A 25,247-nucleotide genomic window follows, 5' to 3' on the forward strand; every position below is an offset into this window, starting at 1 on the left:
AAATTTCAAAAAACAATTTTAATTTCTGTAATAAATAAGTATAATAAAATGCTTTAATACAAAATAGCTACTTATTACATTATTTCATTACCTTCTAAAGGTATAACTTTCAAATAGAAAGTTAAATGATCATAAAAAGGGGGAGCCTTGGCCAGTTTTCCAAGTGGTTAGAGCAGCCGTGGGCAAACTACAGCCCACGGGCCGGATCTGGCCCGTTTGAAATGAATAAAACTATTGAAATAAAAGACCGTACCCTTTTATGTAATGATGTTTACTTTGAATTTCTATTAGTTCACACAAACACTGCATCCATGCTTTTGTTCCGGCCCTCCGGTCCAGTTTAAGAACCCATTGTGGCCCTCGAGTCAAAAAGTTTGCCCGCCCCTGGGTTAGAGTGTCGGCCATGGTCCGAAGGATTTTGAGTTTGATTCCTGGTAAAGGGCAAGTATCTCTACCTCTGTTGCAGGCTCAATCCCTGGCTCTGCTCCAGGCGCGTGAGGGAGGCAACCAAAACCAACCTATGTGTCTCCCTCACATCGATGTTTGTATCTGTCTCTCTCTCCTCCCCTCATCCCTATTGTCTTAAAAAAAAAAAAAATCAATGGAAAAAATATTCTCAGGTGAGGCATGACCAATACTGAAACAGTATTCTCAAAATATACTTGATAAAAACCTGTTTTAAGAATTTGTATGTAAATTTTTTGTTCTTTTAAAGGCACAATTTAGCCTTGGACAATGTGGCCCAGTTGGTTGAGCATCTTCCCATGCACTGACAGGTCACTGGTTAAATTACTTGTTGGGACACAGGTTGTAGGCTCAATCTCCAATAGGAAACATGCAGAAGGCAATGGATTAATGTTTCTTTCTCATGAAAGTTTCTCTCCCTCCCTCTCTCTCTAAAAATAAATAAATACATATTTAAAGTAAATAAATAAAGGCACTATTTACATTCCTTACTTTCTGTCCATAGATTTAATGGTGAATTTACTTATTCATGTTATAAGTTTGATTTTAAAACTCACACAAAATACTAATAATACTAATCTTAATACTTGCTCTAAACTTTCACCGTACCTAGTACCTTTACATAGGAAACGATAAAATAATTACTAATTTGAACTTATGATTACTAGTTCAATTTAATGTCAGGAATTGAATTTGTACTCAATCAACATATGGTAATTTTAGCAACACCAAAGCTTACTTATTAGCTACAGAGAGCCAAAGAGTTATAACTACAGCCAACATTCAACATTCAGGATAGTGTACTTTGAACACAAGCTTCTACTCCTCCCTCAAGTTGTTTTAATTTTCTTAATAGCAATGCTGGATGCTTTATCTTCCATATGCCCATAGATAAAACAAACAATGAAAAGAAAAAAAACCCAACACCCAAAGAGTAAAGAGCAAAAATCAGGGTATATAGATGCCTTCAAATTAAGAGAAAAAAAATTATCAAGCTAACATATCTTAAGAGATCTACTTGGAGTTAATTTCATTTAAAAAGTATTTTCCCACTGCACACATCACTAACTGGGTAGAGTTGGAAGTTAGCTGTGCAATAACTTAACCCAACTAGAGTTAGCATTAAGAACACATTAACAAAGGACAGAAAAACTGGTTTTAAGTTACAAGTACCCATATAATAGCTGTGTGACCTAGCTGACACTAAGCAAAGCATTTATCCCTGTGTAGTTTCTCCATTTGCAAAGCCAATAACAGTAAAATCTACCCTTATTATCTTACAAGCTTTTCATAAGACACTAATGAAATAATATGCAGAAGCACTTTGGAAGCCTTTAAAAATCATCCAAAAAATTAAACAGCATATTTTTATGTTAATGAGATAGAGTAGTTCATTTTCTGTTTTGTTAAATGCAAGATTTATTTTTAATCCTTTTTGGTTCTACTTATTATATAGATTTGTTTCTTCTGCCATTTAAAGGCTTTTAATTTCTTATTAAAAAGAGCAGGGAAAATATCCTTAAAATATTCATTAAACAAGAAATAATTTTTAAGGCAGTATTATAACTAACCTCCTTTGCTAATTTCAAAGAGTATACAATATAATATTGGTGACTTCGACTCCTGATTATATCACTAATTTGTAATGGCCTAAGAGTAAATCTTTTCAATCTCAAGTTGCTTCAATTTTTGTATCTATTGATAAAATCAAATATTAGTATGATAGACTTACCTGACAATAAATAAATTCACCTTTATAACTTAAAGGTGACAGCAGTACTCAAGTAAGAGAAAACTTTTCCTCTAAACACTCTATTAATATACCCTTTGAAAATATAAAATTACTAAAGTAATATAAGTATAGACAAATTGTTTTCTTTTCTAATTTCCACATTCAATAGAAATGTCCCAAAAAGAAGCAAACCAGAAACACAAGGATAGAAAGAAGAGGTGAATATTCTTTACCAGCATATTTAAAGATTTGTTTTCAAAAAGTCTCCTCTATACATATAATCACTAAGGAAATCCATCCATCACTAACAATTGTACCCCAAATAAATTAGCGCTGTCTTTTTAGAAAAATAAGAATTTGACAACCCTTATTTCTTACCTTATTGTACATTAAGGCATATCAATAAAGACAGCTAGTCAAGTCCTTCATTAATAAAATTATTCCTTTTATCTTCTGCTTAATCCTCCCTCAACTGTTTTGATCAATGATTTCTTACTACATAGATGTAACTCTATTATGATCAATCAACTATGGTATCACTTTCATGAAATTTTTTCACAAAGTATTATATTTCCCAAGACTGTTTTGTGAAACAATTATTTTTGCAAAATAACTGACCAACCACACTATTAATTGCATTATTTTATGATTTATTACCAAAGATTTCTATCCTTGATTTCTAAAAATATCTAAACATGCCAAAATAGTTGACACATTTTTGTTTTATTTTTAAGATATCATTGATGTATAGGAAGTAGAGCAAAAAAATGTAACTAAGCAGTATTTAAGAAGCACTTCTTGAAAACACTACAGAATAAGATGTGATATCAAACCACTGCAATTCCAAGTTTTCAGCAAAATACACTAAAATCTATATAAGCAACAAAATATGGAGGAAAAAGTGCTTAATCACAAATAAATATCTAATGTACTACAATTTGGTAAAAGGAAAGAATGGCTGATTTCTGTGGCTTTCATTTTAAAATGGGTGTATTTTAATTAAATTCTGTTGTACTACAGGACTACTGGTGAAATACAATAACACAATATAAAAATTTATTTGCAATTTCTTTACATAAGTTTTCCAAACTTTTGTTCTTTCTATATTGAATCGTCATACTTGTTTCTCAAAGTTTCACTATTAAAACTATTTTAAAAATTAGCTTAGTTATCATAATATTCATATGTATTTTAAGATGCATAATTAATTTTCCTTTAAATATAGCATGTAAATAAAAGTGTGGAATAAGCAACTTTCTGAAACTTTAAGTCAAAATAATGTCTGAACTTATTCTTAAATGGATTTCCTTTGTGATATGGAGAGTACCTGAGTCAATAAGTCCCCAAATCTTTAATAGCTATAAAGAGACTGATAATTACCATATTGAAGTAAGATCGAATTTTGACTCCTCTTGCCAGATCCCATACTATCACGTTTCCATCATGACCAGCAGAAAAGAGAACTCTTGGATCAAATGGGTGTGGCTCAAGAACAAATACCTCATCTTCATGACCCTAAAGTATTTTTGAAGTAGCAAAGAATTATAAATATTAAAAAAGAAAATTCCATCCAACAATATGGAAACGTTTCGAAGTTCTGAGTTTTCAGAATTAAGGTGGCAAAATCTTCATATTTATCAATGTATAGTAATGAAGCTGAGCTAGTATCACTGTCCAGAGTTTGCTATCATTTGGTGAAACCTGAGAATACTATTGATGCAACCCTACATACTAAAAAACAGCATGGATCTGTATTTCCAAGCCGAACCCATTTAACTGTATTTTAAAATTATTTCCAATCTTTGGCAAGTTACCCATCTAGCAAGTTAGAGATTTTAGCTAACGTAAGACTATTCCTAAATGAAAATATTGAATTTTACAATCAGTTTTAATTATACCAAATAAATTTTAATCTTTTTTCTCACCATGAGGACATGAATTAGTTGACCGGTGTAAGAATTCCAAACTTTCAGGGTCATGTTATTCACTGCAGTTATAACTGTATTGTCATGTCGATCCCACGCCACCATAGTTACTTTCATCTTTGTGATTTTATCTTCTATTCCTTGAAGGTTTTGACTGAAAGTGAGGGAGACAGTATTGTTTACACTGACACTATTTATTAAAATACAAGTATGACAAAAAGCTAAATGTATTTTCATATAACTTATATTCAGTAACATAACTATCACCTAACAGTTAAGAATCGTTTGAATAAACGTAAGATGACGGCAAAGTTCACTGCACCAAGTCAGCAAACCCAGGATTTCCAGCACTCCTAATAAGCCTTCAAAGTAAACGTCACTGCTTTAACTCTATCTGGACCCGGGAACTCTGTGTCATGCTGCTCTCCATCTTTTACTGTTACTGTCATGCCCCGCTAACTGCTCTGCTCTGCTCTTCCATCCAAGACTACTAAACAAAAACAAATAGAAAAAAATGGGTAAGACCAAAATAACAGTTATAAGGTATAATATCATTTCTTTTGGCTAGAGAAAACCATTGGATAAGCCACATGATCCCTCTGTGACAAATGAAACATTATAATATGCTCTGTTTTTAAAAAAACTAGTGAAACTTAACCCCTAGAGTGCCGGGAGCGCTATCACACTCCTCCTGCAGTGTCACTATTAGATGCTAGTAGTTCACTCTTTACTGACAGATGGCACCTACGTGCAGATTACTTATAACGCCAAATGTTTGTAGTTCTAAAATTGACCACTGGCATTTATCTGCCTAATTTTTTACAGGTACTACGATTTTATGAAGTTTACTCAAATTTTGTAGCCCTAAAGCTTCGAAATGGCGTCCAGTTCTAAGTCTGCATTTATTAGTGATGATATTGCTAATATGTCAATTCTTGCTGTGAAGAGGTGGATTTTGTGGAAGATATTGGAGAAGGGTGTCCCTCTATTTTAACATTATATGTTTTGTTCAAAATTTTTTTTCTACTAGTATTTTATCATACAATCAGCAAACAATATATGTCAAAGATGAAAAAAAATGTAGTAAAGGTTTCCTTAAGTTTTTGAATATGTAACTTCATTTACTTGCGATTCCTAATTTTTTTCCTAAACTGCTGTAAAATCAGCAAAAATGCCTTGGCAATGTTAGCATAGTTCCTAGGATATTTGTTGGCACTCAAAGGGTTAAAACTATTCTTACAATACCATCATGTCTTAACAAAACTGAACTGAAAAAAAAAAAAATCATTAATGCAGTAGGTCTTCTCCAATAGTGCAAAAATCATTTTATAAAAATTAGTCTCATAAAGACACATTTGTAATATCTTAAACAATAAAAGGGGGGGGGGATAAAAAATAAAAAAATTTAAGTCTTTCCTCTCCAGTAGAGCCTCTAGTCATAAAGCAATCATTTTAACAATGATTATGATATATGTTTTTATAGGCTTGGAGACACACCAACCTGTTTGTTATACAGCATACTCTAAATGATCTATCTATACTGACGTATTATAACAAATTTGATTTCTTACCCTGCTGGACGAGTAGCCATATCCAACAAAATGCTCTTCCATTCTCTTCGTTTAAATTGCCAAATTCGCGCTGTTCCATCACGGCTCCCACTTACAAACCTGCATTAAAAAGTCCACCACCAAAATAAAAATTAAACATGTTCTACCTAAATGAACTTTCCAAGAGTTATGTTTTTAAAAATATTCAAAAAGACAACACTCATCTTTATTTACATAGCATTCTCATACTCAACCAGATATTCAATGCAAATTTAAGAACTCCTGAAACATTATAGGCTTTTAAAATTTTATACACATGTATTCTAATATGAATGACTAGGTCTCAAAATAATATCCAAAAGAGTTTCAAGGCCATCATTTAGTACCTTAGAAAAAGAATTGATATTTTCAAATAGAAAATTACTGACTTTTCTCTTAATATTAATGACCTTGACTCGTTCTATTCAAGGTTCTTAGAAATAATTTTCTTTCATTTTAAAACCAGAACATGGAAAAACCAGTTCTGCCTCAAATATTACAATGCGATACATTTCCAATCTCTCCTAAGTGTCCCTTTATTTTGATATGTGTATGTGTATGTGTGTGTGTATGTATGTATATATATGTATATATGTATGTATATATATATGAAATAGGTAAGGTGGATAAAAATCCCTATTATTAAAAATGGCCATCTAAACTAACATTATTACAAATGAAACAAAGATATGTTCACATGTAAATGCTCTATACACTTTCACTATAACTAGTTAAGATCTTTCTTTTAGGTAGTTAATTCCTATATAATTTTAATTAAAATCTGAGTATAAAAATTATCGTTATTTCATAATTTAAAAATTGGAATTAAACAAAAATAATTACTTTACCTGTTACTAGTGTTGGAAAACTGGATACTATCAACTTTGTCCTATATATAAACAGATAAACAAAAAAGAGGATCCTGAAAATAAACTGTTAAGACTCATTTAAATTGTACTCATCTAATTCTTTTCACCAATACTTACAGTATGAAACTCCAATTCTGATATTTTTTCTGGCTGACCTGAGCCAAAAAAATAAACTCTAATAATATGGTCTGTGCTTCCTGTGGCCAGGAACATTCCACCTGAAGAATAGTAGCATACAAACATTTAAGAGTAAAACACAATTTCAAAATTAGATAATGTAACACAAACATTACCAGAATGTATACTAAATGGTTAATACTTTAAAACTATTCCTATTTATCCTAAGTATATATCTAACCTGAATTAAAGAAGTTTGATAACATAGTTTTAACTAGGAAAGAAAGCTTTCCACTACAAATTGTTTCACTAAGTGATTACATAATCTTAAATTGAAATTAACAGTCATCTTCACTAGAAAACATGCCTTTTAAATGGTCAAATCCCTCTCTTGCCCCATTTCTCATATGTTAAAATTCTATAAAACTTTTAGGGCCCAACTCCTTCAGTAAATTGTCTTTACAAGTTTTTTAATCAAATGAGCCTGCTCTCCTCTGAACTCTCATTAAGACTTTGCCATATAGCATACACAGTCTAGCTTCCATTACAGTTGTTTATATATTCCATTTACTCTCTCCTTGGAATCAGTACTCTCCCTCAATGTTGAGAACAGTGAGTGCAATATGTATAACTGTATCTAGAGTACTTCAAACACATGTATAGTGCCCACATTTGTGCTATGACTAGAAAAACTGTCTTCATGGAAGTAACAGTGGAAATCTAAAAGTTAGAAAGTAAAAATGTTTGAATATTGATATTCAAATACATTCATATCATCAGTTTTCAATCACTTATCTTAGGCATTACTGCTATCTACAATTATGAAATGAAAAGATAAAGTAAAACTGGAAATAAATGTGGAAATAACTAGTACTAGGAACATTAAATATTAAAATCCATTCATGTTTCATTTGTCATCAATTCAATTCAAATCTGCAGATCATAATGTGTTTAAAAAGATTAATTTCCATTCAAAATGCTGCTACATAAACTCAAGTTAATTTGAATGTCATCATTATTATACAGCTAATTTTTAAAAAGCAAATAAAAACAAATGTCAAAGTAATTAATAAGGTTGTACAAATATCAAGTTTATTTTAGCTAAGGGATACCTCCAAAATCTATGAAAATATAAAGCAGATTTAAAGTACCTTTCTTCTAACAAGATACCTACTCAAAGATGTATTCCTTAACAGAGTAAATTTTGAAACTACTTATTCTCTCCTCCTAGAACCACATGCGGCTCTTCGGCCCTTTGAGTGTGGCTCTTCCTAAGCCTTAGGAGTACCCTAATTAAGTTAATAACAATGTACCTATCTATATAGTTTAAGTTTAAAAAATTCGGCTCTCAAAAGAAATTTCAAGTCCTAACCGGTTTGGCTCAATGGATAGAGCGGCGGCCTGCGAACTCAAGGGTCCCAGGTTCGATTCCGGTCAAGGACATGTACCTTGGTTGCGGGCACATACTCAGTAGGGAGTGTGTAGGAGGTAGCTGATCGATGTTTCTAACTCTATTCCTCTCCCTTCCTCTCTGTAAAAAATCAATAAAATATATATTTAAAAAAAAAGAAATTTCAATTGTTGTACTGTTGATATTTAGCTCTGTTGACTAATGAGATTGCCGACCACTGTCCTAGAGCATTATATTCTTCTTAAAGAAAAATATTAGTCACATGAGTATATTAACTAAATTCTAAAAAAATTCAAATCATTTCTAAATTAATTTTCATCCCCTGGCATATGTATTGGAATACGAATTATATTACAATAGTAAATATTTTCCAAAACTGTGTTCCACTATAAGCTAGCTTTTTTTTTCCTTTCCCTCTTCTCTTTCTCTCTCAAAACAAAAAAAATAGACATCTATTACTCATAGTTCTGGAGGTTGAGAAATCTGAGATCAGGGTGCCAGCATGGGGATGAGCGGACAAAAACACTCAATCCATGAGAGTGCTGTATGTAAGTGAAGTCAGGGACCCTGATAGTGTCTTTATCACAAAATGTCATATTTTTATCTCCTGTGCCTTAACCAATCTATTTTTTTCTAATCCATGAAAATTTTAGCATTTAATCAACAGATCTACCACTTCTTTCTCAACTCTGAAACAAAAGTTTTTGTGTATTTACACACAATGTACATACGCTGGGTATATTAAAAGCTTTTGCTTATGGGTGACATTGTAATTTTACCATTTTGCACAAAAATTACTCAGTGCAGAGAACTTTCTAGGGCAGCTTACCTCAAGCACATAACTGCATTTGAAAATACAGGCTGGGGCAAAAAGTAAGATTATAGTTGTAAGTGAAACAGAGTTTATTCTTGTATTATTTATTAATTATTTTCCATACCAACAACTGTAAACCTATTTTTGCCCCACCCTGTATAATATCCAGGAAAAGAGAAAAATCTAATGTATAACTTAAAGTAGAAAATTAGGGAGAAAAAAAATCTTACCAGCACTAAAAGAAGAACAGATCATTTGAACTCCAGGCCTAGGGCGCTCTGTAAATTTTGCAGGTCTTGGACTATAATACAAAAAAATTAACAATTAAAAATATCCCAAAGGGAATAGCAACACCAGGAATCTGCTATTTCAAAAAATAATCACAGAATGACAGAATTATATAAGAAGCAACAGATGGCTCCCTTCCTAAAAACAGGTTTGAAATCATATATCATGGTCAGTAGATCTTGTGGAAACTCCACATACAGATTTTGTAGGAGCTTCTGATTACATAACAATCCACACAGAAAACAATTCCAAAGCCACTATGACAACAAGACATGCATATATTAGTTATACCCACTCTTAATCAAATTTACATTTCACAGATTTCGATAGAGCACAAATACATAAACAAGTCATTTGTAAACATGGACACTCAAGCAAAATAGATGTTGCCTCTGCAACATATGCACACCACCAATAACTAAAATTTCTCCATGTCAGACATTAAACATCTCCCCTTGTTTATCTTCTAATGTCACAAAATAGGTCTTATAAAACTCCAAAAATTAAGATTCTTAGTAAAAAATCTTAAAGTATTTGACTCTTCAGTCAACTATAATGCTCATTCAAAACATGATATGTAGAAAATAGGTCGCACTCAGCTATATTTACATTAATTGTATAACTGTATTAGATTATGTCTAATACTATTGGTATTAAATGTTTGTTATAATTAACTTCATTAAGAAAAAATTAGATTTTATATACCAACTTCAATACATATATATTTGTAATGCTCCAAAATATAGTAATTGCTTTTAAAGCCCAATTTAATATACATTTTGACCTAGTTTTTCTCAGATTAGGAGAAAATTTCAAAAATAGTCTTCAACCTCAACCAGAAGCACTGTGAAACTTTCACAATCCACAGCATTCAAATATAGAGTGGTTTCAATTTTGTAATCATTTAGGGAAATAAAATGTATTTTTTGGATCTACCTATTATATATTCTGAACAATAATAGTCTTTCTTACTGATATAGAACACAACACATTATTTGTTAAGTTTTTAAAATAAATTTGTAAAAATTAACATTTTAAACATTTTTCTTAATATCCATAGGCTCTGATATAGTTGAGCATAATAAATATAATTTACATAAACTTAAAGTTATTAAAACATTCTTTAAAGCTAAATTTATCAGTGTAAATTTAAAGTAATTGAGCCCTAACTGGTTTGGCTCAGTGGATAGAGCATAGGCCTTGGACTGAAAGGTCCGGGGTTCAATTCCAGTCAAGGGCACATGCCAGGGTTGTGGGCTCCATACTCCATAGGGGGCATGCAGGAGGCAACCAATCAATGATTCTCTCTCATCATTGATGTTTCTATCTCTCTCTCCGTCTCCCTTCCTCTCTGAAACCAATAAAAATATATTAAAAATATAAAGTAATTGAAATTTAAGTAAGTTAATCTGAAATTATAAAGGCAAATAATGTGCTACACTTTCCTTAATATCTTATGGGTCAGCAGTTCTACATTTAAAAATTTTTTGGCATAATCATTCACATAAACGACAACCAACCATTTAGTTAGAACTCATAACCAGAATATGCAAATAATCATATACATTAACATTTGAAATAGGCTTTAATATTTTTAAGGGAAAAAACAGATAAGCATGTACAAATAATCTATATATAAAAAAGCCTAATATGCAAAGTGTCCCCTCAGGAGTTTGACCGACAGACCGGGAGTTCAATTGCTTGCTATGACATGTGCTGACCACCAGGGGGAGGCGCAGAATGAAGGAAGGCCCTGACCGGCGGCCAGCAGTCGGCAGCCACTAGGGACCCTACCTGAGCATGAGTTTGTGCACTGGGCCTCTAGTTTAAGATAAGCAGGTACAAATTATTTTTAAGTGCATACTTGAGGAAGTATTTTAAGATGTGGCCTTGGACACAGACTGAGTTCAATTCCGTACTCTGCCACTTATTCAGGTATGTGACCTTAGGCAAGTTAACATTTCTGTACCTCAGGCTCCTCATATGTAACATGGGCGTAAAAAGAGAAGATATCTCAGAGTTGCTGAGAGAATTGAATGAGTATAATGCATGTAAAATGCTTAGTTATTGGCATAATATATATTAGTATTATTAGTATTTTAATTATAAATATTAATAAATATTAGTATTATTAGTATTTTAATTAGGTTCAACCAGTTCTAGATACTCCATCAATGAATAAGCACTACTTAGTTTGGCACAGTGGTTAAGAGGAGGTTCTTTAAAATAAAAAAGAAAGAGACAGAGAAAGTGGGTTCTGATGGTATACTTCCAGTATTCACCTGTTTCCTCCCACCACTCCACATCCTGAAGATAGTAATATACCTTCCTCATACGAGTTGCCATAAAGATTAATGATACAAAAAAATGTAAAGTGCTCGGTACTAGCTTAGTGGAATAAGTGCTTAATAAAAACTGGATATCATCATTATCTGCATATTTTAGAATTCCAATTCTCACCTTACATCTAAGCCACATATATTTGGACAGCTTCCTCCTACTTAGAGACCTCTTGAGCTAGCATCTGGGCCCCAGCCAGTCAGATTCCTCACCTAAGAAGCAGCATCTTTACAGGGAGAGTGTTACCATACATACAAAACCTACATGAAACCCTCTGAATTTATCAAGAGCCTTGGTTTTCCAAAACAGGTTTCAATTAGTAATGAAACTGATTCTTTCAATTAATGCAGAGAGGATTGCTGAAGTCACTTACACACAAAAGCATTATAGCATAATACATTTTTTGCCTTCAATTAGTAATTAAAGCTTTCCTGTCAAATTTTTTGGCAGGTATCAACTATATGTGTAATACAGAAAACAGGTGTCCCTCTATCTAAAAAAAATAATCACTCTTATTTTGATACCTGGCTCTAGCTTGAAAGTTTTTAAGGAACAATTATCATAGCAAATAGAAAAGAATACTACTTACAAACAACTAGAAAACCTTGTATGTCCAAAAAAACTAAAAAATATCACTAAGCAAAGTATGGATCAACAACTCAATGGAATATAATATAATGCAACTATCGAAATTATTATAAATGGCTATGACAGACTTTAAAAAACAGCAGAAAATTATATGTATTGCCCTACTTATGTCTAAATTTTAAAAAATTTTACATGAAAAATTTAAGGTAAAGAGTTTATAGATAAATCTACATAAAGGCTCTAAAAAATCTACATAAAAGTTATATGAAATAACTTCTCAATGATACAGACAAGTATTATTACACTTAGCAATGTAATTCTCAAGAAGCACAAAGAATTTAATTTTGTAATACCATTTTTATTCCCATGCTAATTTTAAGATCACTAATCACTTTTTCTTCTATACAAAAACAATAATGAAAAAGATAAAGGTATCCCAATCATGTCCATAGGGAGGTAAATAAATGCTCAAGGAAAACAACAATTAACTACTGCTATTGTCCATATATATCAGTAAGCTATTTCAACTTCTATCTAAATGTTTACAGAAATCCTTTAACATTCTAAATATTAAAAATGCAACTAGGGTGAAATGAAATTTGCTTTCGCCAAGGAACCATGTCTTTGATCACAATCCTTTTTTCTTTTCTTTTTTTATTTTTAATATATTTTATTGATTTTTTACAGAGAGGAAGGGAGAGGGATAGAGAGTTAGAAACATTGATGAGAGAGAAACATCAATCAGCTGCCTACTGCACACCCCTTACTGGGTATGTGCCTGCAACCAAGGTACATGCCCTTGACCAGAATCGAACCTGGAACCCTTCAGTCTGCAGGCCGACGCTCTATCCACTGAGCCAAACCAGTTAGGGCCACAATCCTTTTTTCAAATGAAGCAGTTTATTTTATTTTGTTACTCAAATCGCCATGGCCCCCCTAATGCCCTACTAGAATAAGTATTCTCCAGGACTGTCCATACATATAAATTTATTTGAACACTACTGTTTTAAAAGAATAAATTGCAAATTTTTTTTTATTAAATAACTCAATTTCGTTGGTAATTTAAAAACAGAAGAGATAATTACTGAGATAAACTTTCTAATTTGAATGACTTTCTATCCTGAAAGCACAGAAATGGCCATTTCAACAGTGTAGAAACACTAGGTGTACTACCTCTCCATTCACTGACTATCTATGGAGTAATGAGAGCACTTCCTGTACCTACTACATCCACTTGAAAGGTGGCATGGTGTAAACAGTGCAGGACCGAAGGGCAAGGAAGTGTGCTAGTCCTGGCTTTGCCAATTTTTAAAAAAACTGTATTAACTATCGGAAAGTCATTTCCCCTTTCTTTGTCTCATTGTCCTTTAATCAAAAGATAATGTTTTCCAGCCAACTTGTTTTGATAAACTAAGATAATATAAGTGAAAAAATAAATGCAAAAACCTCCAAAAGGGAGGGTGCATCTACCTAGTGAAAATGTAATGATTCTGTTTTCCTAAGTGTCTACAATAAAAACTACAGTTTATAGATGTGGTAACAAATAATTACAATTGTTCTAAAGAATAGCTTACGAACTCTAAGATTATTTCTCAGCACCAGAAGGAGATAGTCAGATAAAACTAGGTAGCATACAGAAATAAATGGTAGTAAGACAGGTATTGTCTATAGGAAAGAGCTAGAGCTAGGATAAAGAGAAAAAAAGAAACAAACATGTTAACATGAGAAAACTTTCTCTGAAGCATGAAAAGAAAAAGGAAGCATAAAAATGAGAGGTCAATGAAGAGCCAAAATGTTACTGGCTCAAGAAGATAAAGTAAATTTATTCCTACTGTCAACTACTTTATAACTTTTGTAATTTCAACCACTAAACACATTTATGCTTTTAAAGTTACATCTGTGAAATAAAAGAGCAACTGACTTTATTTTAAGGGTTCCGGCATCCCACAGCCAAAAACAAATAGTGCCATCTGCTCCAGTAGAAGATAGGTATCTCTTTGAGCCATTGCACAATGGTGAGAACTGAAAAACAATCAAAGAAAAAAACAAAACATCTTTACAAGAGTGACACAGTCCAAATAATAAACCCATTTTTCACCATGCAAATAGCAGCAACAGAATTAAAAACGTCTAGAAATGACAAAGGTCATGATTACCAAGTTATCTAAAGCCATGTATTTATAAAGAAAAAAGAAATATTCCTTTGTCTTAGTAGACTTTATACAATGAATTATAAAAGTAACTTCTCAAAACTTACTTTAAATTATAATAAAAATGGATAGTACAAGGATTAAAACAAGTACCTGTAGTGATGTTATAGATGCACTGTGGCCCTGAAGAACAGCCAAAGGTGCACATGTTCGAAGACACCAGACTCGGATCATTTTATCACAACTTCCAGCTGCTATCATGGTATTCTCGTAGTTTACAGCCATGTCTGATATTTCAGCAGCATGTCCTCTTAAAGTAGCTAACAATCTGCCATCATCTGTTGCCCAGATTTTCACAAGACAGTCATCAGAACCCTTAAAATAAGAATAGTAAGTAACAGAATTAACTCTCTATATTTTAATTAAAAATCTTAACAGAGATAAAGAAATCATATCTTTATGCCCACTTCCCAACAATTATATTTTTAAGAACTGAAAAGTATTAAATACTTATGTTATCAATTGTCCTTTACACAAGGCTATTTTATTAAATTATTCACTTATAAAGAATACCCAGGTGCACACATCTAACAGAAGTAGGATGTTACCAATAGCTAACATTTATCTATTAGCCCTTACCTACCATCCATAATAACTTTTATCTGGAATCTTGTGAAAGAACCTGAATTTCTGAAGTAAGAAAAAAAAATAATTGTGAAAATAAATGTAATATATAATAGTGACTAATCCTATTTATGGTATTGTGTTATATAAAAATAAAAGTAAGCTAATTTGGGGCTTTTTCCCATAAGAAGCTAAAAACGTTTCCTATCATTGATCTTCAGCTAAACATACATATAAAGTCAGCCAAAACCAGTTACCAGAAAAAAATTTTATCTGTATGAAATCAATAAAAAAACATAAATTACTTGTTTATGCTACAACAGGAAAAGAAGCTCAGGAAGAAACTGTAAAGTATATGGTGCATACTATGAAGACCTACATTTACAAATAAACATTCCAATTTCACACAGCCAGAGTAGAGATTAGAACTTTTAGGCTTTATTTTTATTTATTTTTTTCACTCTCAAAGTTTCCTTACTCATCTTATATCTTATACTCTATTCCCAATCTCTCTTTATAGCCCCCTACTTTATATTATTAAAATGTTTTAAGTTTTGAGTATACAAAAAAGGTAGAGAATATTATCATTAACCCCATATATCCATTTTCTAGATTCAAAATTTACCAACGGGTTTCAAAGGTTGCATATATTAAAATTGTTCACAACCTCACAATCTTTTTTTTTTAAAGCACCAATGTATCTGGACATAATTCAGAGGACCTAAAAAAGCAAATGATACTAGTCATCTGCTTTATAATTAACAGATATGGCATATAAATGATCACATGGTATTAACAGAACATGTTAAATGCTATACTTCTTAACCAGATTCTGCCAACACTACCCAAAACACTCTCAACCACTAAACCAGCTCTTCAGATTGAGCTTTGAATCAAATTAAACGGCTCCCAACCACTAAAGACTAGTACTAAAACTTAACTTTGGTATGAAGTATCCACATTAAAATCTGATATTACCATCATGTTCACTTTATCTCAGTCTCTTCATCTACAAAATAAGAAGGTTAAAAGGGATGATCTCTTAGGTTCCCTCAATCTTTAAATTGTGACTTATGCATTCATTTATCCAACTGCTTGTCATTAAGTATGTGCCCAAACCACTGAAGATACAAGGATAAGATACAAAAACATGGTATTCCAGTCCTTATGAAGCAAGGCAGAAGAGTGTAAATGCAGTAACGTGACCTAAGGGCTATACAGATGAGATCCAAACAAGGAAGCAGCCTGTTTTTCCTGAGAGGTGAAGAGGTAAGATCTGGAAAGGAAACCAGATGCAGTGATGCTTAAACAGTCTCATGCATGACCACGCAATGTCGTGTAGTAGCAAATGTCTGGGTTCATGAACTGCTACACCAACTTTCTAGATGCTTGACCTTGAGCAAGTTACACATGCTTCCTGTGCTTCTGTTTTCTTATTTGTACCTATCTTATAGGGTTGTTGCAAAAACTATGAGTAACGAAGGCAGAGTGCCTGGTGCACAGTAAAAGCTATATATGGATCACCTACCTAAACTGCTTTTGTTGGTGGTAGTATTCTATTCTTATTTTAATAATATTCTTATTGGTTTAAAAAGAACAAATATTCCATATGGTGACTAGAGAGAAAAGTATGATCAAAGTCATGAAAAAATATGTTAGTTCTTTAAGAAACTATAAGTTGTCTAAGCTAACTTAGAGTGTGAGGTGAAGGCATAGGATATAGTCAGGAAAAAACTGTGAAGGACCTTTTATGGTATATTAAGGAATATGGTATAAAATGAGGATCACTTTAAGGGTATCAAGAAGGTGAGTATCAAAATCAGATTTGTGTTTTTCAAAGGTCATCTTGGCATCAGTGGGAATTAGGCGAGAAAGTAGAAAACTAGGTGAAAGTTGTTAAAATAGTACAGGCAGAAGAGAATTAGTGATAAAACTGAGATTGTTACAGAAGAGAAAGATCAGAAGAGGTGAATAAAAGAACTATTTGGGAAAATAGAGAAATGACACTGTATCACTATTATCTAGGGGAAGTGAAGAAGAAACTATATTAAACTATGACTTTCAGAAAGCTGGTTTACCTGCCACATGGGAAATACACTAGGTATTTGCTGAGTTAAAAAATGGCTTCCAAGTATTCATTCAACTCTCAATTCCACTACATTCCACAAATTAAGTCAATTTATTGACCTTCTATTAATTAAGGCGATATTTGGCTCTAACCTACATTCACAACAAAAATAAAAATTTAAGTATGCTAATACAGGTAGAATATATGAAAAAAGTAAATTCACAACATCTCATTATGCATCACATTACTGATACAATTCATTTTGTTCTTTTGTATCTGAATAAGACTTTGCTTTAGATTCTACTGCAGAAGGTGTTTCACATATTTTTCATGTTAACGGGGAAAAAAAGCCCATAGCTTTTTAACCAAAATTTTATTGAAAGCTAGAGGCCCAGTGCATGAAATTCGTGCACGGGTTGGGTCCCTAGGCCTGGCAGGTGATCAGGGCCAATCAGGGCCAGGCTGATCAGGGCCTGAAGGCCCCGGCAGGGTTGGGAGAGGAGGTGACAGTGGCCAAGCTGGGTGCTGAAGGAACAGACACCAGATGCCAACGCTGTCCTTGGCGCCCGCCACACTTCGGTTCCCTGCCTCCCCTCTCTCCTAACCTCAGTGCTGTGCTGCCAGTGGGGGGCCTGCTGGCTGGGGGAGGGGCCAGGGAATGTTTCCATCCCCAGTTTGGAATATGCAGGAGGCAGCCAATCAATGATTCTCTATCATCACTGATGTTTCTATCTCTATTTCCCTCTCCGAAATCAACCAAATATATATATATTTAAAATGCAAGCTTTTTAGAGGAAGAAAGGTAGGGCAAGGAAGCTATTGACAGGGGGGCATTTGAGATCTTGCTAACATTTCAGATAGGATAACATAAGGTGGTCCTCAGGGTGTGACAGGTGAGGAGTGGCAGTTGGGTGGAGCAGGGCACTGTGGGTTGAGGAATGGGCTGTAATGACTGAGAATGTCTGTGACAGTGACACCGAGCATGCCTTGGGGCCATTGCTGGAATCATTCATCCCCAAGCGGTTGTGATTCTGGACAGGAGGGAAACATGGAGATCAACAGGCCTTTCTTAGCTTAGAAGGTCAAGCAGGAGGCAGGAGCGGGCTACCCTGCTTCTCTACAAATGTAAATATGCAGTGTAACTGCACATGGATGTCAGTCACATGGCCAAATCAATGCCCAGCCAGCGCTGGGGGGAGGGGAGGGACTGAAGCCACACCCTCAAGGACAGGTAGTTTGTGAAGGGGTGGGCAGGAAGCCAGAAGCTGGACACTGGAGCTGATGTAGTGCTATTGGCCAGGGAGGCCGAAGCCACGCCCCCAAGCACACGTAGTCTAGGAAAGGGCAGACAGGAAGCCAGTAGTTGTAAGTAGCTGCAGTCACTGGTGAGTGCCTGTGTCAGCCAGGCCAGGTGGGGCCTGGGGAGCCCTTTCCCTCCTTGAGCCGTTCTTCCCAGCATGGCACCATTGGCCATTATTTTTGATTTTCAATTAATTTTTTTTACTGGAAAGCAAACTCTGAGCTTGCGGTTCCTGGGATCTCTGGGCCATAGCATGCGCCTCCAGGCCTCACTGTGCCCCCCTCCCCCTCCTCCTGGGTTGAGCGTCTGGCCCCTGGTGGTCGTTATGCTCTTAGGGCTTTTATTATATAGGACAAGAGTGGCAACCTATGATCTAAAAATCCACCTCCAAGGACTTTTCACTGATTAAAACCTAACAAAAAGACCCACTATGTTGATATTGATTTCATTATTTAGTAATGTTAACAATTTAATATTACTTTATAATTTTACTCTATTTAGACAATTAAAAAAAAACAAATGAAAACAACAAAAAACACTATGCACATTTTCACTGAGTGTGAATTATCCCAATTTACCTTTCTTTTCTTCCATTAAATTGCACAAGAGAAATATTTATAAGTGACCTGTCAGGGAAATTTCTCTTCACTATCCTCCTTCCATGATCCTATAGAGTAGTTATCTCCACTCTCACCCTTGCTCTCCAGAACTGGTAGAATTTGAAATAGAATCCTAAAGCATCCATAAGCAATTTCTATTCCATGCATCATTAATTGTAATAATTGATTTATTTTAATGGGAATGTGAAACTACGGATGATTTGACAAATTCATCTATTTCAAAATGACTATCAGAAACATAAATATACTAAATAATCAAAAAGGACTGCAAAAGAAGAAAAATTAAATTTACTGGGAAAACATTTTTATTTTTAAAATATATTTTTTAAATTGATTTCAGAGAGGAAGGAGAGGGAGAGAGTGATAGAAACATCAATGATGAGAGAGAATCACTGGTTGGCTGCCTCCTGCACACCCCCTATTGGGGATCATGCCAGCAACCCAGTCATGTGTCCTTACCAGAATCGAACCCAGGACTATTCAGTCTGCAGGCCAATGCTTTATCCACTAAGCCAAACCAGTTAGGGCTGGGAAAATATTTTTAAAAGCACTATAAATGTATTTAAATCAAATGTGAAAGGACAAAATTCCCGTAGAGAGAATTTTTGAACAGATGACCTTTTCCCCACAAGCCTATCTCAAATGTTAATGAGGTCAATAATAAACCAAAGAGTAGGACAGTGCAGTCTTTCAATCAAAATGTTAAAAGAAGAATTATGGCCCTAACAGGTTTGGCTCAGTGGATAGAGCATCAGCCTGCGGAGTGAAGAGTCCCGGGTTTGATTCCAGTCAAGGGCATGTACTTTAGTTGTGGGCACATCCCCAGTAGGGGGTGTACAGGAGGCAGATGATCTATGTTTCTCTCTCATCGATGTTTCTAACTCTCTATCCCCCTCCCTTTCTTTCTGTAAAAAAATAATGTATTTTAAAAAAAAGAATTATGGACATTAAAATAAAAGCAATGTTATGTTAATGGTGAAAGGGGCTCGGCGATCGATTGCCCCAAAGAGAGAAGCCCACCCCACCCTCTGCACAGCGATCAATTGCAGAGCCCCGGCTGGGTGGGCAGGGCCTCCCTCTGCTGGGCTATCAACAGCGGAGCCCTGCAATTGATCGCCCCAAAGAAGGAGGCCCAGGCTACCTGGCCAGCAGCGCTGCAGTGGGTGGGCCGGGTCTCCCTCTGAGGGGGAGTCAATGTGGGGGCCCGCAATCAATCTCCCCATAGAGGGAGGCCCAGGCCAGCCAAGCAATCCCACCCCACACCTGTCACCCACAGAGGGAGGCAACGGGTAGCGGGGGAGGGAGGAGTGGGGAGCAGTGCTGCACAGATGGCAAGCAGTGGCAGAGGTGGAGCCAGCTGCCGGCAGTCTGGGAAAGGAAAGCCCCCATAGGCTCTGATCATGGGTCAGGCCTAGGGACCCTACCCGCAGGGTCCTGAACTACAAGAGGGCGCAGGCTGGGCTGAGGGGCACACCTCCCCATGCACGATTTTCATGCACCAGGCCTCTAGTATTAAAATAAACAACAAAGAAATTAGATGATTATAACCTTAGCAAGTAAAACAAGTATCTGAGGATTATTTCCTAAAAGGAGGGAAGGGATAAACAAAAAAAGGAACCCAAAAAAAGGAACCCCAAAAAAGTAAGGCAAGTTTATAGAAATATGAAAGAATAAGAGCAATAAGAAAAAAAGGTAAAAATAAAATCAAATCCGTGAGCAACAGTGAAAGTCCTGATAAAATAAGATAGTATGATTTTAGAAAAACCCCAGCTGACAACTTTTTTCAGCAAAGTTCCAAGGCTTAGGAGAAAATAAAGTCATTTATCGGTTGCTAGAATTACGAAATGGCAAGGTGAAAAACTTTGGGAGTACAAAGTATAGTGGAAGTAAGAAATTCAGGTAAAAAGATTTTATCTGAGGAAGATAGGAGTGTTTTAAAAATGCCTGTTAAGGAGGTTTGAATTTAGCCTGGTGAGGTAACTACAGAAGAATTTTATGCAGACAAGACATCGTCACTATACTCTTTGAGCCACAATGTTTTATTTTTTGCCACAATGTTTTAAGAAATGCATAATCTAGCTAGCAAACAGCAATGGATCACTATTTTCACTTTTCAATAATGAAAACCTCTTACAATAACTGTGAAAGTATGTTCATTAATATGTTACCATTTGTCTATGTCAAAATGTACCATATTATGCATAAACTGAAAACAGTACAACAATAAGAATGTATAGCTTTAGTTTACTTAAATCCCCAAACAAAATGTGACACCAAATATATAGTAGTGTGTTTTCTAAAAATGTCAAAACATCTTCAATGCAAAGACGAAGCCAAGGAAGCTTGGAAGGAAGGAAGGAAGGAAGGAAGGAATTTCTATCCTGAGAAAAAACACACCCATATAGTGAAAAGTCCTGGTAAGAAAGGGTGGGACTTAAATAAACCTTAAATTTGCCTAAGAATAGTAATTTAGTTTGAAGTACCCTATAAATTTGCTTATTCCACCACCATACCTAAAGAAACCAGGTACATAATGATAAACCCTGTGCCTTTAAGACAATCAATATGCACCTTAGCTTAGGACAGAGAAAGAAAACAGAAGCAGACTCTTACTCTAGAATCACTGTTATTTCTTTTAATACTTTTCAGGAGATTATGAAAATAGTGGCACCAAAGACCTTTTCTTCCTGCATACATCTGAATCTAACAATACAGGTAATTCCCATTTTATTTGTCTACCAAATACTAACATTCTCCGAAAATAAAGCATAAGGCAATGTCTAGTACACATTTGGCTTTGGTAAGCTGGTAAAGAAAAGTCCCACAGGTCTCTGTGACAAGGCTTTCTCCTCTACTTTGTTATATACTTGGGTATTAATATTCTCCTTAAAACCTAGAAAAAATCTCCTACCTATTTATATGAAAACATTACGAAATAACTTCAGACACAGGACTTTGAATCAATTAAATTCTATACAACCTAAAGTCTATAAAAATTTAATAGTTTCTGAAAGACAAGTTTTAAAGGGTTTATTTGAACTATATGCATTTCTTTATTTAAACTTAAAGCTAAAAGATTAGAGGTGACAACTATGTGATCTGTTCAATGAAAAGTGTACAGGGTGGAGCAGTACATGACAAAGAATGTTTGACTTCTGCAAGCAAAAAACTGCACATAGTTGGAAACAGTACAGTAGGTTACTTCTGCTCAGATGCCCTTAAAATTAAAAAGTAGACCTATAAACCTTTCCCTGCTAAGAGAAGCATCAATCGTAAAGATCAACCAAAGATTATTACTTTGACAAACGATATAAGAAATATGTAATTTCTAAACTTCTATCTTGGAGAATTTGCTGTTTCTTCTTAGAACAAAGAAAATTCTTATTTCTCTTGCTACTACTACATAGCTTTATAAGTCAGATTTCACCTCTTGGTGCCATTAGAACAAATAATTAAATGTTTAAAATACCATGTATTCTACAATGTCATTTTCTTATTTAAACTAAAAAGTATTCTTGTTCTTCAAGCAGCTACAAATTGCTTACAACTGAAATTTAGTTCAATGTTCTTTTTTTTCCTTAAGAAAATAGCACTGGTTTTCTTTCCTACCAATCTATCAGAGCACTTTCATTTTCCTTACAAATTACCCTAAACTTCAGTAACAAGCATTTCAACATATGCTCAATTTTCTCAGTCTCTGTCCACCTAAGGCTAATCAGTAATTTTTTTTTAAGCCCTAACTGGTCTGTATTCATCATTCTTTTCCTCTACTATTATTGTATCACTCATGTCTAAAACCCAGTCCCATTTCCTAACCAAGATTCTTAGCAGATAAAGTATTTCACATTGAAGAGTAGGCTTTGTTCATTCTGAAACCTAATTAACTATCTTTCCAAATAGTCAAAATAAGCTGCTCTTTATATATCCCATCTTCATCTACTTATTCATCTATACCTCCTCCTTAAAAACCACTGCATATCAATGATCTCTTCTCATAACTTTAAGTCAGCTCTCCTAGTTCCTTCCTCTTGACCCACACAATATTTCACAATTTTTTCTTCCTATGAATTACCATCCTCTAGCTCTTTCCATTACTAACAAACTTGCTGAATACTTACTATCATCCCTACAAATACCTGTCATACACTTTTAAAACATAATTTTTTAATTCCAAACTTAAGAGTTTAAAAATAATGCCAATATCTTCCGTATCTCATCACCAGACTCATCAACTATTAACAATTCACTACATTTGCTCCAGCACCACCTCTCTTCACTTTCTATCTCTCAACACACACACACACACACACACACACACACACACACACACGCGCGCGCGCCTCTTTTTCTGCACCCTTTAAGAGCAGGCTGCAGACTTGATGTCCCATCACTTCCAAATAGCCTAGTGACTTGGTTTCCCTAAAATAGGAACACTCACCTACCTAAGTTGGGAAGTTGATATTGATAAATCTACCATCAAATCCTTAGGCCCCATTCAAATTTTGTAAACTATCCCAGGAAGGTCCCATTTTCCTTTTTGCCAGGATCCCATGTAGCAACACTTGTTACATTTTAGTTATATTGTCTCTTTACTCTATCTGGAATACTTCCTCAGGCTTTCTCTGTGTTTCTCGTCCTCAGAAATTTATAAATAATACAGAGCTTACATTCTGTAGATGACCCCGACCCTTAAGTCTGTTTAACGCAGTGGTTCTCAACCTTCTGGCCCTTTAAATACAGTTCCTCATGTTGTGACCCAACCATAAAATTACTTTTGTTGCTACTTCATAACTGTAATGTTGCTACTGCTATGAATCATAATGTAAATATCTGATATGCAGGATGGTCTTAGGCGACCCCTGTGAAAGGGTCGTTCGACCGCCAAAGGGGTCGCAACCCACAGGTTGAGAACCCCTGGTCTAATGTTTCTTCATGATCAGACCCAGGTCTTAGTGACTTGGTATATCCCACAGACAAGATGCTGTTTTTCTCAGTGCAACACTTCAGAGGACACATACTGTCAAGCCATTCCCACCACTAATAAAGTGAACTTTCTTTAGTTAGTGTTTCCAAGGTTTCTACCCTGAAAAGTTGCACTTTCCCCCCTTTTAATTGATTAGTATACTTAATTAAATATATCGTGTGGAAACACTCCAAAATTATGCCAAGATCTTCAAACTAAGATCCTCTACCAGTGTTAGCCTTCATTGATGACACACAAATGAATCAACCAGTACTATGATGGCTGCTAAACCATCATTTTTTCTAAATTAGTTGGCATTCTACTGTAAAGAGGTTTCCCTTTTTCTTTCACTAATTCATTTACCTATTTAAAGCAGAATCACTCATGCATTTCTATTTTAGCCAATGGTAATAAAATAGTCAAGGTCCCTGTCCTCACAGAACTCAGTAAAAGATACAATAAAAACGTTATAAAAATAAAAATTTCAGAGAATGATACAGGAATGAGATAGATACTGGTGGAGTAGGGGCAGGAAGGTAAGCAGGGAAGAATCTCTAAGAAAGTGGCATCTGAACCAAGAACAGCTAATATAAGAATAAGACGAAGAAATATTTTGAAGCAGGCAATTCCAGGCAAAGGAAATAGCTCATACAAAAAGTCTGTAAGTCATTAATGGGTTTTGCAAGTTTCTAGTACAAAAATAGACCAGTGTAACTGAGCCACAGAAGGAAATCTGTCCTATAGACATTCGCACTTATCTCCTCTATCAGAGTCCACTATTCTTTTTTTTTTTCCTAATTGAATAGTTGATTCATTCATTTGTTAAATGCCCACTATATGCACCAGATACTCTGTAAGGCACTATAGATCTAATAAGGTTCAAGAAAAAGTCTTTCCTACTAAGAAACTCTTAATTTAATAGACATCTAAAAAATTTTGCAACATAGTAGAAAATACAATCTACACTAATAAAAGAGAAACATGGTAATTGGCGTACAACCGCTACCCTTCCCATTGGCTAATCAGCGAGATATGCAAATTAACTGGCAGCCAAGATGGCGGCCGGCAGCCAGGCAGCTTGAAACTAACATGAGATTTGCTTGCTTCAGTGACGGAGAACACCAATGTTCCCTGCCTCAACGTTCCCTGCCTGACTCGCTAGCCTCTCAGCTGCAACTCTAAGTAACCATATGGGCTTCAGCCAGCCGGACCGCAACATTGTATCAAATACAGATGGTAAACAAAGGCTAGAAACCTGTTTTCAGCAGCCGAGGCCTCAGAGCTGAAGCTGGCCCAGAATAAAAAAAAAAGAAAAGAAAAAAAGGAGCGGATGGGAGCTTCAGTCCCAGGCTGAAAACAGCCCTAAGCCCCTCACCAAGACTGG

The 25,247-nt window shown here is 34.8% G+C and overlaps 1 protein-coding gene across 1 annotated transcript in view; it reads right to left on the reverse strand.

Moving 5' to 3' along the window:
* PHIP (pleckstrin homology domain interacting protein) overlaps positions 1-25,247 on the reverse strand; it is a 167,658-nt gene that overhangs the window by 77,447 nt on the left and 64,964 nt on the right. The window contains exons 7-14 of the mRNA XM_006772207.2: positions 14,442-14,663; positions 14,060-14,160; positions 9,153-9,223; positions 6,698-6,798; positions 6,560-6,600; positions 5,694-5,792; positions 4,123-4,276; positions 3,578-3,712 (exon numbers count right to left, since the gene is read on the reverse strand). Of these exons, the coding sequence (XP_006772270.1) occupies positions 3,578-3,712; positions 4,123-4,276; positions 5,694-5,792; positions 6,560-6,600; positions 6,698-6,798; positions 9,153-9,223; positions 14,060-14,160; positions 14,442-14,663 (924 nt within the window). The remainder of the gene's footprint in view (positions 1-3,577; positions 3,713-4,122; positions 4,277-5,693; positions 5,793-6,559; positions 6,601-6,697; positions 6,799-9,152; positions 9,224-14,059; positions 14,161-14,441; positions 14,664-25,247) is intronic.

The sequence above is a fragment of the Myotis davidii genome, unplaced genomic scaffold, assembly GCF_000327345.1.
Source record: "Myotis davidii unplaced genomic scaffold, ASM32734v1 scaffold104, whole genome shotgun sequence".
In the NCBI taxonomy this organism is placed as follows: Eukaryota; Metazoa; Chordata; class Mammalia; order Chiroptera; family Vespertilionidae; genus Myotis; species Myotis davidii.